The 12,770-nt window shown below is 49.7% G+C and overlaps 1 protein-coding gene across 1 annotated transcript; it reads right to left on the reverse strand.

The window, feature by feature from the left end:
• Positions 1-1,450: 1,450 nt before the first annotated feature.
• Positions 1,451-10,328, reverse strand: NFAM1 (NFAT activating protein with ITAM motif 1). The gene is made up of 8 exons (XM_053464733.1): positions 10,228-10,328; positions 9,543-9,842; positions 9,284-9,417; positions 8,735-8,824; positions 7,868-7,942; positions 7,659-7,715; positions 2,700-2,762; positions 1,451-1,578 (listed from the first exon to the last, which is right to left on the reverse strand). Exons 1-8 carry the CDS (start codon positions 10,280-10,282, stop codon positions 1,528-1,530), a joined length of 825 nt encoding a protein of 274 aa, XP_053320708.1. The 5' UTR covers positions 10,283-10,328; the 3' UTR covers positions 1,451-1,527.
• Positions 10,329-12,770: the final 2,442 nt, after the last annotated feature.

The following is a 12,770-nucleotide window of genomic DNA, read 5'->3' on the forward strand; positions in this document are numbered from 1 at the left end:
ATGGATAAATCAGTGACCGGCCCCTGTATAATGTATAGATAAATCAGTGACCGGCCCCCTGTATAATGTATAGATAAATCAGTGACCCGGCCCCCTGTACACTGTATAGATAAATCAGTGACCCGGCCCCCTGTAAAATGTATAGATAAATCAGTGACCCGGCCCCCTGTAAAATGTATAGTTAAATCAGTGACTGGCCCCCTGTATAATGTATAGATAAATCAGTGACCGGCCCCCTGTATAATGTATAGATAAATCAGTGACCGGCCCCCTGTATAATGTATAGATAAATCAGTGACCGGCCCCTGTATAATGTATAGATAAATCAGTGACCGGCCCCTGTATAATGTATAGATAAATCAGTGACCCGGCCCCCTGTAAAATGTATAGTTAAATCAGTGACTGGCCCCCTGTATAATGTATAGATAAATCAGTGACCGGCCCCCTGTATAATGTATAGATAAATCACTGAGCCGGCCCCCTGTATAATGTATAGATAAATCAGTGACCGGCCTCCTGTATAATGTATAGATAAATCAGTGACCGGCCCCCTGTATAATGTATAGATAAATCAGTGACCGGCCCCTGTATAATGTATAGATAAGTCGGTGACCGACCCCTGTATAATGTATAGATAAATCAGTGACCGGCCCCTGTATAATGTATAGATAAATCAGTGACCGGCCCCCTGTATAATGTATAGATAAGTCAGTGACCGGCCCCTGTATAATGTATAGATAAATCAGTGACCGGCCCCCTGTATAATGTATAGTTAAATCAGTGACCGGCCCCTGTATAATGTATAGATAAATCAGTGACCGGCCCCTGTATAATCTATAATTACATCACTAAGCAGCATAGCGGAAGTTGTAGCGATTGCAATAAAAAATCATAAAGGAAATATATATTTTTTTACAATTTATTGGTAATAGTTTATTTGAAAATAACACATAAAGCCTTCGTATCCCGGGTGGAGAACATGCACGGCGATGGAGCGTTCCGGGGTGGAGAACATGCGCAGGGATTGAGTGTCCTGGGGTGGAGAACATGCGTGACGGTGGAGCGTCCCGGGGTGGAGAACATGCGTAGCGATGGAGCGCCTCCCCAGTGAAGAACATGCGCGGCGATGGAGTGTCCTGGGGTGGAGAACGTGCGCGGGGATTGAGTGTCCTGGGGTGGAGAACATGTGCGGGGATGGAGTGTCCTGGGGTAGAGAACATGCGCGGGGATGGAGTGTCCTGGGGTGGAGAACATGCGCGGGGATGGAGTGTCCTGGGGTAGAGAACATGCGCGGGGATTGAGTGTCCTGGGGTGGAGAACATGCGCGTGGGTGGAGTGTCCTGGGATGGAGAACATACGCGTGGGTGGAGCGTCCTGGGGTGGAGAACATACGTGTGGGTGGAGTGTCCTGGGGTGGAGAACATGCGCGTGGGTGGAGTGTCCTGGGGTGGAGAACATGCGCGTGGGTGGAGTGTCCTGGGGTGGAGAACATGCGCGGGGATGGAGCGGGACGTATCCTGCGAATCCTCACTGTCCAAGAGACAGATTCTCGTACAAGTCGTCGGCTGTATGCGCTGCCTGCGAAATAATAGAACGTTACTATAGCAACGGGAGGATCAGTAATCGGATACCCCTGGGAGGGGATGTAGGCAGGGTCTATCTGTCACATTGAGTGACAGGGGGCAGAAGGTTGGGGTTATTGGGGTTTATTCAGGGGTGAGTTTCAGGACTCGTACTTTTAAATATTTTTTGTTATAATACAGAAGTTTTTAATGCCAAGGTCGGCCTCTCTGCTAGAATGTGAGAGGAATGGGGGAGAGCGCGGTGGCTGCAGTTTAATGTTAGAGGAATGGGGGAGAGCGCGGCGGCTGCAGTTTAATGTGAGAGGAATGGGGGAGAGCGCGGCGGCTGCAGTTTAATGTGAGAGGAATGGGGGAGAGCGCGGCGGCTGCAGTGTAATGTTAGAAGAATGGGGGAGAGCGCGGCGGCTGCAGTTTAATGTTAGAGGAATGGGGGAGAGCGCGGCGGCTGCAGTTTAATGTTAGAAGAATGGGGGAGAGCGTGGCGGCTGCAGTTTAATGTTAGAGGAATGGGGGAGAGCGCGGCGGCTGCAGTTTAATGTTAGAAGAATGGGGGAGAGTGCGGCGGCTGCAGTTTAATGTTAGGAGAATGGGGGAGAGCACGGCGGCTGCAGTTTAATGTTAGAAGAATGGGGGAGAGCGCGGCGGCTGCAGTTTAATGTTAGAAGAATGGGGGAGAGCGTGGCGGCTGCAGTTTAATGTTAGAGGAATGGGGGAGAGCGCGGCGGCTGCAGTTTAATGTTATAAGAATGGGGGAGAGCGCGGCGGCTGCAGTTTAATGTTAGAGGAATGGGGGAGAGAGCGGCGGCTGCAGTTTAATGTTAGAAGAATGGGGGAGAGAGCGGCGGCTGCAGTTTAATGTTAGAAGAATGGGGGAGAGCGTGGCGGCTGCAGTTTAATGTTAGAGGAATGGGGGAGAGCGCGGCGGCTGCAGTTTAATGTTAGAGGAATGGGGGAGAGCGCGGCAGCTGCAGTTTAATGTTAGAAGAATGGGGGAGAGCGCGGCGGCTGCAGTTTAATGTTAGAAGAATGGGGGAGAGCGCGGCGGCTGCAGTTTAATGTTGAGAGTGGGGGAGGGCGCACTCATGGCAGTCCCCCCCCCCGTTAAGCTGCTGTCACCTGTTTCTGCGGGGGCTTTCCTGGCCTCTGTTGGATCTTCTCTGGGTAACTGGTGGGTTTTATCTGTGAAGAAAAGATCACCGGAAATGCCTGTAACACCGGCTTAATACTCAGTTACAGTCTTAATAAAAAGTGTAAGTGTATGGTGTTAGAATGTGTGTGTGTGTTAGAATGTGTGTGTGTGTTAGAATGTGTGTGTGTGTTAGAATGTGTGTGTGTGTTAGAATGTGTGTGTGTGTGTTAGAATGTGTGTGTTAGAATGTGTGTGTGGAAGTGTAGAGCTGCCCTTGACCATCATAACACCCACCCACATTATAATTCATGTCTCCCAACCACCATATTCCTCCCCACCATCATTCCATCTCTTATCATTATCACCCTATCCATCTCTACACCCACCGACCATTATTCCCCCTTCATCTAGACCCTCCCCCAGCATGTCCCGATTCATTATACAGCGCGGGGGGTATAGATACTCGGTATTATTATACAGCGGGGGGGGTATAGATACTCGGTATTATTATACAGCGCGGGGGGGTATAGACACTCGGTATTATTATACAGCGCGGGGGGTATAGACACTCGGTATTATTATACAGCGCGGGGGGGTATAGATACTCGGTATTATTATACAGCGCGGGGGGGTGTAGATACTCGGTATTATTATACAGCGCGGGGGGTATAGATACTCGGTATCATTATACAGCGCGGGGGGTATAGATACTCGGTATTATTATACAGCGCGGGGGGTATAGATACTCGGTATTATTATACAGCGCGGGGGGTATAGATACTCGGTATTATTATACGGCGCGGGGGGTATAGATACTCGGTATTATTATACAGTGCGGGGGGGTATAGATACTCGGTATTATTATACAGCGCGGGGGGTATAGATACTCGGTATTATTATACAGCGCGGGGGGTATAGATACTCGGTATTATTATACAGCGCGGGGGGTATAGATACTCGGTATTATTATACAGCGCGGGGGGGTATAGATACTCGGTATTATTATACAGCGCGGGGGGTATAGATACTCGGTATTATTATACAGCGCGGGGGGTATAGATACTCGGTATTATTATACAGTGCGGGGGGTATAGATACTCGGTATTATTATACAGAGCGGGGGGTATAGATACTCGGTATTATTATACAGAGCGGGGGGTATAGATACTCGGTATTATTATACAGCGCGGGGGTATAGATACTCGGTATTATTATACAGCGCGGGGGGTATAGATACTCGGTATTATTATACAGCGCGGGGGGTATAGATACTCGGTATTATTATACAGTGCGGGGGGGTATAGATACTCGGTATTATTATACAGCGCGGGGGGGTATAGATACTCGGTATTATTATACAGCGCGGGGGGGGTATAGATACTCGGTATTATTATACAGCGCGGGGGGTATAGATACTCGGTATTATTATACAGCGCGGGGGGTATAGATACTCGGTATTATTATACAGCGCGGGGGGTATAGATACTCAGTATTATTATACAGCGCGGGGGTATAGATACTCGGTATTATTATACAGCGCGGGGGGTATAGATACTCGGTATTATTATACAGCACGGGGGGTATAGATACTCGGTATTATTATACAGCGCGGGGGGTATAGATACTCGGTATTATTATACAGCGCGGGGGGTATAGATACTCGGTATTATTATACAGCGCGGGGGGTGTAGATACTCGGTATTATTATACAGCGCGGGGGGTATAGATACTCGGTATCGTTATACGGCGCGGGGGGTATAGATACTTGGTATTATTATACGGCGCGGGGGTTGGGTATAGATACTCGGTATTATTATACAGTGCGGGGGTATAGATACTCGGTATTATTATACAGCGCGGGGGGGTATAGATACTCGATATTATTATACAGCGGGGGTTGGGTATAGATACTCGGTATCGTTATACGGCGCGGGGGTTGGGTATAGATACTCGGTATTATTATATGGCGCGGGGGGTATAGATACTCGGTATTATTATACAGCGCGGGGGGTATAGATACTCGGTATTATTATATGGCGCGGGGGGTATAGATACTCGGTATTATTATACAGCGCGGGGGTATAGATACTCGTTATTATTATACAGCGCGGGGGGGTGTAGATACTCGGTATTATTATACAGCGCGGGGGGGTATAGATACTCGGTATTATTATACGGCGCGGGGGTTGGGTATAGATACTCGGTATTATTATATGGCGCGGGGGGTATAGATACTCGGTATTATTATACAGCGCGGGGGGTATAGATACTCGGTATTATTATACAGCGCGGGGGGTATAGATACTCGGTATTATTATACAGCGCGGGGGGGTATAGATACTCGGAATTATTATACAGCGCGGGGGGTATAGATACTCGGTATTATTATACAGCGCGGGGGGGTATAGATACTCGGTATTATTATACAGCGCGGGGGGTATAGATACTCGGTATTATTATACAGCGCGGGGGGGTATAGATACTCGGTATTATTATACAGCGCGGGGGGTATAGATACTCGGTATTATTATACAGCGCGGGGGGGTATAGATACTCGGTATTATTATACAGCGCGGGGGGTATAGATACTCGGTATTATTATACAGCGCGGGGGGTATAGATACTCGGTATTATTATACAGCGCGGGGGGTGTAGATACTCGGTATTATTATACAGCGCGGGGGGTGTAGATACTCGGTATTATTATACAGCGCGGGGGGTATAGACACTCGGTATTATTATACAGCGCGGGGGGTATAGATACTCGGTATTATTATATGGCGCGGGGGGTATAGATACTCGGTATTATTATACAGCGCGGGGGTATAGATACTCGGTATTATTATACAGCGCGGGGGGTATAGATACTCGGTATTATTATACAGCGCGGGGGGTATAGATACTGGGTATGATTATACGGCGTGGGGGTTGGGTATAGATACTCGGTATCGTTATACGGCGCGTGGGGTATAGATACTCGGTATTATTATACGGTGCGGGGTTGGGTATAGATACTCGGTATTATTATACGGCGCGGGGGTTGGGTATAGATACTCGGTATTATTATACGGCGCGGGGGTTGGGTATAGATACTCGTTATCGTTATATGGTGCGGGGGTTGGGTATAGATACTCGGTATCGTTATACAGCGCGGGGGGTATAGATACTCGGTATTATTATACAGCGCGGGGGGTATAGATACTCGGTATTATTATACAGCGCGGGGGGTATAGATACTCGGTATTATTATACAGCGCGGGGGTATAGGTACTTGGTATTATTATACGGCGCGGGGGTTGGGTATAGATACTGGGTATTATTATACGGCACGGGGGTTGGGTATAGATACTCGGCATTATTATACAGCGCGGGGGTATAGGTACTCGGTATTATTATACGGCGCGGGGGTTGGGTATAGATACTCGGTATTATTATACAGCGCGGGGGTATAGGTACTCGGTATTATTATACAGCGCGGGGGGTATAGATACTCGGTATTATTATACGGCGCGGGGTTGGGTATAGGTACTCGGTATTATTATACGGCGCGGGGGTTGGGTATAGATACTTGGTATTATTATACAGCGCGGGGGTTGGGTATAGATACTCGGTATTATTATACAGGGCGGGGGGTATAGATACTCGGTATCGTTATACAGCGCGGGGGGGTATAGATACTCGGTATTATTATACAGCGCGGGGGGTATAGATACTCTGTATTATTATACAGCGCGGGGGGTATAGATACTCGGTATTATTATACAGCGCGGGGGGGTATAGATACTCGGTATTATTATACAGCGCGGGGGTATAGATACTCGGTATTATTATACAGCGCGGGGGGGTATAGATACTCGGTATTATTATACAGCGCGGGGGTATAGATACTCGGTATTATTATACAGCGCGGGGGGGTGTAGATACTCGGTATTATTATACAGCGCGGGGGTATAGATACTCGGTATTATTATACAGCGCGGGGGGTATAGATACTCGGTATTATTATACAGCGCGGGGGTATAGATACTCGGTATTATTATACAGCGCGGGGGGTATAGATGCTCGGTATTATTATACAGCGCGGGGGTATAGATACTCGGTATTATTATACGGCGCAGGGGTTGGGTATAGATACTCGGTAACGTTATACAGCGCGGGGGGTATAGATACTCGGTATTATTATACGGCGCGGGGGTATAGATACTCGGTATTATTATACAGCGCGGGGGTATAGATACTCGGTATTATTATACGGCGCGGGGTTGGGTATAGGTACTCGGTATTATTATACAGCGCGGGGGGTATAGATACTCGGTATTATTATACGGCGCGGGGGGTATAGATACTCGGTATTATTATACGGCGCGGGGGTTCGTTATAGATACTCGGTATTATTATACGGCGCGGGGGTTGGGTATAGATACTCGGTATTATTATACAGCGCGGGGGTTGGGTATAGATACTCGGTATTATTATACAGGGCGGGGGGTATAGATACTCGGTATCGTTATACAGCGCGGGGGGGTATAGATACTCGGTATTATTATACAGCGCGGGGGGTATAGATACTCGGTATTATTATACAGCGCGGGGGGTATAGATACTCGGTATTATTATACGGCGCGGGGGGTATAGATACTCGGTATTATTATACGGCGCGGGGGTTCGTTATAGATACTCGGTATTATTATACGGCGCGGGGGTTGGGTATAGATACTCGGTATTATTATACGGCGCGGGGGTTCGTTATAGATACTCGGTATTATTATACGGCGTGGGGGTTGGGTATAGATACTGGGTATTATTATACGGCGCGGGGGTTGGGTATAGATACTCGGTATCGTTATACGGCGCGGGGGTTGGGTATAGATACTCGGTATCGTTATACGGCGCGGGGGTTGGGTATAGATACTCGGTATCGTTATACGGCGCTGCGCTCTGCTTACCGCTGGCTTCGGCCTCCTCGCTGGGCTCTGATTCTCGTGGATTTGCACCTGGTGTTTCTGTAAGCAGCAGGGTAGGAGGAGAAGTGAGTCGTGGGGTATCAGTGATCGTTATACCCCGGTATGGGGCTAGATACTCTGTATCACTATACAGCGGGGGGGGGGTATGGGTCTGGCTATGGGGTCTCCTGGGGTAGTAATTGGGGTCTCACCTTGTCCTGGGCTCTGGAGGGGGGCGTCTCGTCATCCAGCACGTGGTACACGTCGTCCAGCTGCGGCTGCAGAGACTGAGGGAGACGGAGGTTCAGTGAGATGTATGATACGCCTGGTGTGCGCGTGGCCGAGTGTGGTGTGTGTGTCCGAGTGTGGTGTGTGCTCGTGGCAGAGTATGGCGTGTGTGTGCGTGTGTCCGAGTGTAGTGTGTGCGTGTCCAAGTATGGTGTGTGGCCAAGTGTGGTGTGTGTGTGTGGCCAAGTGTGGTGTGTGTGGCCGAGTGTGGTGTGTGTGTGTGCATGGTTGAGTGAGGTGTGTGTGCATGGCTGAGTGTGGTGTGTGTGTGCATGGCTGAGTGTGGTGTGTGTGTGCATGGCTGAGTGTGGTGTGTGTGCATGGCTGAGTGTGGTGTGTGTGCATGGCTGAGTGTGGTGTGTGTGTGTGCATGGCTGAGTGTGTGTGTGTGCATGGCTGAGTGTGTGTGTGTGCATGGCTGAGTGTGGTGTGTGTGTGTGTATGGCTGAGTGTGTGTGTGTGCATGGCTGAGTGTGGTGTGTGTGCATGGCTGAGTGTGGTGTGTGTGTGTGCATGGCTGAGTGTGGTGTGTGTGTGCATGGCTGAGTGTGGTGTGTGTGTGTGCATGGCTGAGTGTGGTGTGTGTGTGGCTGAGTGTGTGTGTGTGCATGGCTGAGTGTGGTGTGTGTGCATGGCTGAGTGTGGTGTGTGTGTGTGCATGGCTGAGTGTGGTGTGTGTGTGTGCATGGCTGAGTGTGGTGTGTGTGTGTGCATGGCTGAGTGTGGTGTGTGTGTGCATGGCTGAGTGTGGTGTGTGTGTGTGTGTATGATGCGTGGTGCCCTGGACTCACAGCATACAGAGAGCCGGTGTTCTCCTGGCCGCCGGGGTCGCCCTGGGCTTTGGGGGGTTTACCGGCTGCTTTGAAGACCCTCAGTCCCCCCTGCGGTAGACAGAGAAGCACATGGTGAGACCGCGAGCTCCGTCGGCTCCTCGCCCCGCGGATTTGGCACATGGCTCGGCGATAGGGCGAGAAGAGCGTTGGGTGCTCAGTACCCCCCCCTCGGAATCTGCCCGGGGCATTACCCGTTACACCATTCCGATGTAACGAGGGGGGCAGTAAGGATCTTTCGCTTATACGTTACCCCTATAGTTTAAGGGCAGTAGGGCTTCACCATACGTGGGTTTTATTCTTGTCATAGCTGCCAACAGTCACAAAGTCCTGGCTGTCCTGGCAATTATAGGCCTGTAGATCTCGCCCAAAATCCATACTGCGGAGGCAGAAAAAGGCGGGGGTGGGAGTTTGGGGGTAACAGAGCCACCTTATAGCGGCAGGCATCGGGTGACGAGGGGCTGGAACATGCCCTTTAACCCTATGTGTGGAGGGGGGCCCCGGGGTCACCTGTTTTTTCCAGATGAACGGGTGCAGCAGGAGCAGCGTCCCGGCCCCGGACAGGAGCAGCAGGAGCACGAGCAGAACGATGAGGCCGCAGAGGAGACTGGAGGAGTCTGTACTGGGGTCAGCGTATCCGGAGTCTGAAAAATAATGACAGCCGTGAGCCTGCCCCTCCCCCGCGGGGTCACACAGGAGCCTGCCCCTCCCACTGAGGGTGACACAGGGAGCTGGGAGTCTGCCCCTCCCACTGCGGGGTGACACTTACCTCTCACATGTATGTAGGTTCCTTCCCCTGTCACCCATGTGCTGTCACATGACGCGTTGCAGAGGTATTTGTTGGTCCGCCCGTCCACTTGAAACATCAGCCTCTTCTTGATAATGTTGTCCGCCGGCGCAGTGGGCGTGACTTGCTGGCATGTCACTGGCGTGTTCTCCCGCAGCACGCACACGCTCACCGACTTTGCGTCAGGAACGGGGGAGACGGTTATAGTACACGTAATGGAGGCAACTTCACCAGTGAGCGCCACGGAGACGGGCGGCCCCTGCGTGACGGACTGGATGCAGCCTGCGGGGCACAAACCGGTATCAGCGGGGGTCAGCAGAGTGTTTGTGGCCCCTGGGGGACAGGCTGGATACACCCGCGGGGCTCTAACTGGTATAAAAGAAGCTTCAGTAAGGGGCCGACCCCCCAAAACCAGGGACCCCCTAATAATGGATCAGCAGGGAACACTTTTGTCCGTCAGACATGTGGCCCCCACGGACCGCCATGTGCAGTTTTACCCCGGAGCCCTTACTGTGCCGTATCTACAGCGGGATCCGGATCATGTGATCGCCAAGATTCCGTAACATCCCGGAACCGGAGAACAAGTCCTGCTGTGACCAAGACGCAGAAAAATCCCCCCTGCGTTGGCGCCTCTCCCAGGTGTGGCCCCCGGTGAAGTCGCCCTTACCTTGGGATGTGGGGGCCCACAGAAGGAAGCCCAGCGTACACAGGGCGAGCGCCATCCCCCGGAGTCCTGCGCGTTCCGACGGCCCCTGCTCTCCCGGACGCTTCCCCTTTTCTAAAATCAGGAAATTGTGGCCACGGGGCGAGTTCTGCGATGATGCAAAACAGCGCGGGGTTCTCGGGGCGGAGGGGGAACGTTCCTACCCCTCCTGTGAAGCACACGGACACAGCTGCCCCTACCTATTACACGGGGGGGGGTGAATGTTAGCAACCAAGGGCTTCTGAGGCCAAGGGTTTGGGTCAGGATAACAGCAGGGGTATCAGCAAAGGTTCTAGGTCAGGGTAGGATGGAATTTAAAGAAGGGTCTCAGCAAAGGTTCTAGGTTAGAGCAGAATGGAATATAAATATAGGCATATGAGAAAAGGTTCTAGGTCAGGGTAGGATACAATGTAAAGACGGGGCTATGAGCCAAGGTTCTAGGTCAGGGTAGGATACAATGTAAAGGCAGAGATATGGGCCAAGGTTCTAGGTCAGGGTAGGATACAATGTAAAGGCAGAGATATGAGACAAGGTTCTAGATTGGCTCTCGGTACTCATGCAGACCTCAGCTTGTGGGGGTCCCTTAAATACCCCTGAATTATGGTGGTGTCCATAACAATTTGCCCCAATACCTACTCCACTACGACGCTTCCTGCTTGGTGTGCCCAGTCCTTCTTCATGCCCCCCCCCAGATACCCCTCTTTCCTCCACTGGAGGAGGGCAGGAGTGCAGCGGGGTCACGTAAAGTGACGTTCCGTGACCCTGTGCTAACGGTGGTGAGGTGTGACCAAGTAGCTTTTCGTGTATTTTAGAGAGCGTACATGTGTGAGCATGTGTTAGCGTGAGCGTGTGTTAGTGTGAGTGTGTGTTAGCGTGTGTTAGTGTTAGCGTGTGTTATAGTGAGTGTATGTGACTTGGATGGGGGCAATGGAGGTGCCAGGGAGCCACTCAGCTGTACCCCCCCCCCGGGACCCTGCAGTGTGCCTTTAAATATTTGCATAATTAGTGGACTTGCAGGACACAGAAAGCTTTTGATTGGTTGATTCCTCTCTCTTGTCCATCCGTAGGACTTTGTCGCCATCTAGTGATAAATCAGAGGAACCGCAGCCTCCTGCGCTGCTCCCCGGGCACCGCTCGTTAAAGCTGCTGTCCCACTCAGACACGACAGTGAGATGTACAATGCCCTCTCCGGTGCATTCAGCTGCATAAACCCGGTCGTTTGATTCATAACTTTGGCGGTTAAATTGCATCAAAACAACGGTTTTTGTTGCCAGAAAAAATTAAAAATCTCTGGGAAAATAATAAAAATCTCTGGGAAATATTTGTGAATCGGCTGGACTTATTATTATTATTTATTGTTTTATATAGCGCCATCATATTCTGTAGCGTTGAATGATAGTTTTAATATTGCAGAAAGGGTTCAATTTAGCAGCGAGAGAGGAATACCGGGTATAATAGTTAGATATTGGAAACCCCCCCCTTCTGTGTGTCATATGGGAGCGGCCGTCTTAACTTCCTGTTTTTTTTTTATGATCTGTAGGCTTATTCCTCCCCATTAAGTTATCTCTCCCCTACTGTTAAGTTGCTGATTGGTTCATTTTTTTTAAATAACTATGGAATCACTTTCCAAAGTGCGTCAGGACACCGGACACGCATTAACATCACACACGGGTGTACAGAAAACCGTGCCGGGGAGAGCGTGGCGTGGGCTGCGATATATAAATAATAATAGCACACATTGTACAGCGCTGCGGAGTATGACGGCAATATATAAATAATAATAATAACACACATTGTACAGCGCTGCGGAGTATGACGGCGATATATAAATAATAATAATAACACACATTGTACAGCGCTGCGGAGTATGACGGCGATATATAAATAATAATAACACACATTGTACAGCGCTGCGGAGTATGACGGCGATATATAAATAATAATAACACATTGTACAGCGCTGCGGAGTATGACGGCGATATATAAATAATAATAACACACATTGTACAGCGCTGCGGAGTATGACGGCGATATATAAATAATAATAACACATTGTACAGCGCTGCGGAGTATGACGGCGATATATAAATAATAATAATAACACACATTGTACAGCGCTGCGGAGTATGACGGCGATATATAAATAATAATAATAACACATTGTACAGCGCTGCAGAGTATGACGGCGATATATAAATAATAATAATAACACACATTGTACAGCGCTGCGGAGTATGACGGCGATATATAAATAATAATAATAACACATTGTACAGCGCTGCGGAGTATGACGGCGATATATAAATAATAATAATAACACATTGTACAGCGCTGCGGAGTATGACGGCGATATATAAATAATAATAATAACACATTGTACAGCGCTGCGGAGTATGACGGCGATATATAAATAATAATAACAACACATTGTACAGCGCTGCGGAGTATGACGGCGATATATAAATAATAATAATAACACACATTGTACAGCGCTGCGGAGTATGACG

Source organism: Spea bombifrons, chromosome 4 (genome assembly GCF_027358695.1).
Source record: "Spea bombifrons isolate aSpeBom1 chromosome 4, aSpeBom1.2.pri, whole genome shotgun sequence".
Lineage (NCBI taxonomy): Eukaryota > Metazoa > Chordata > Amphibia > Anura > Pelobatidae > Spea > Spea bombifrons.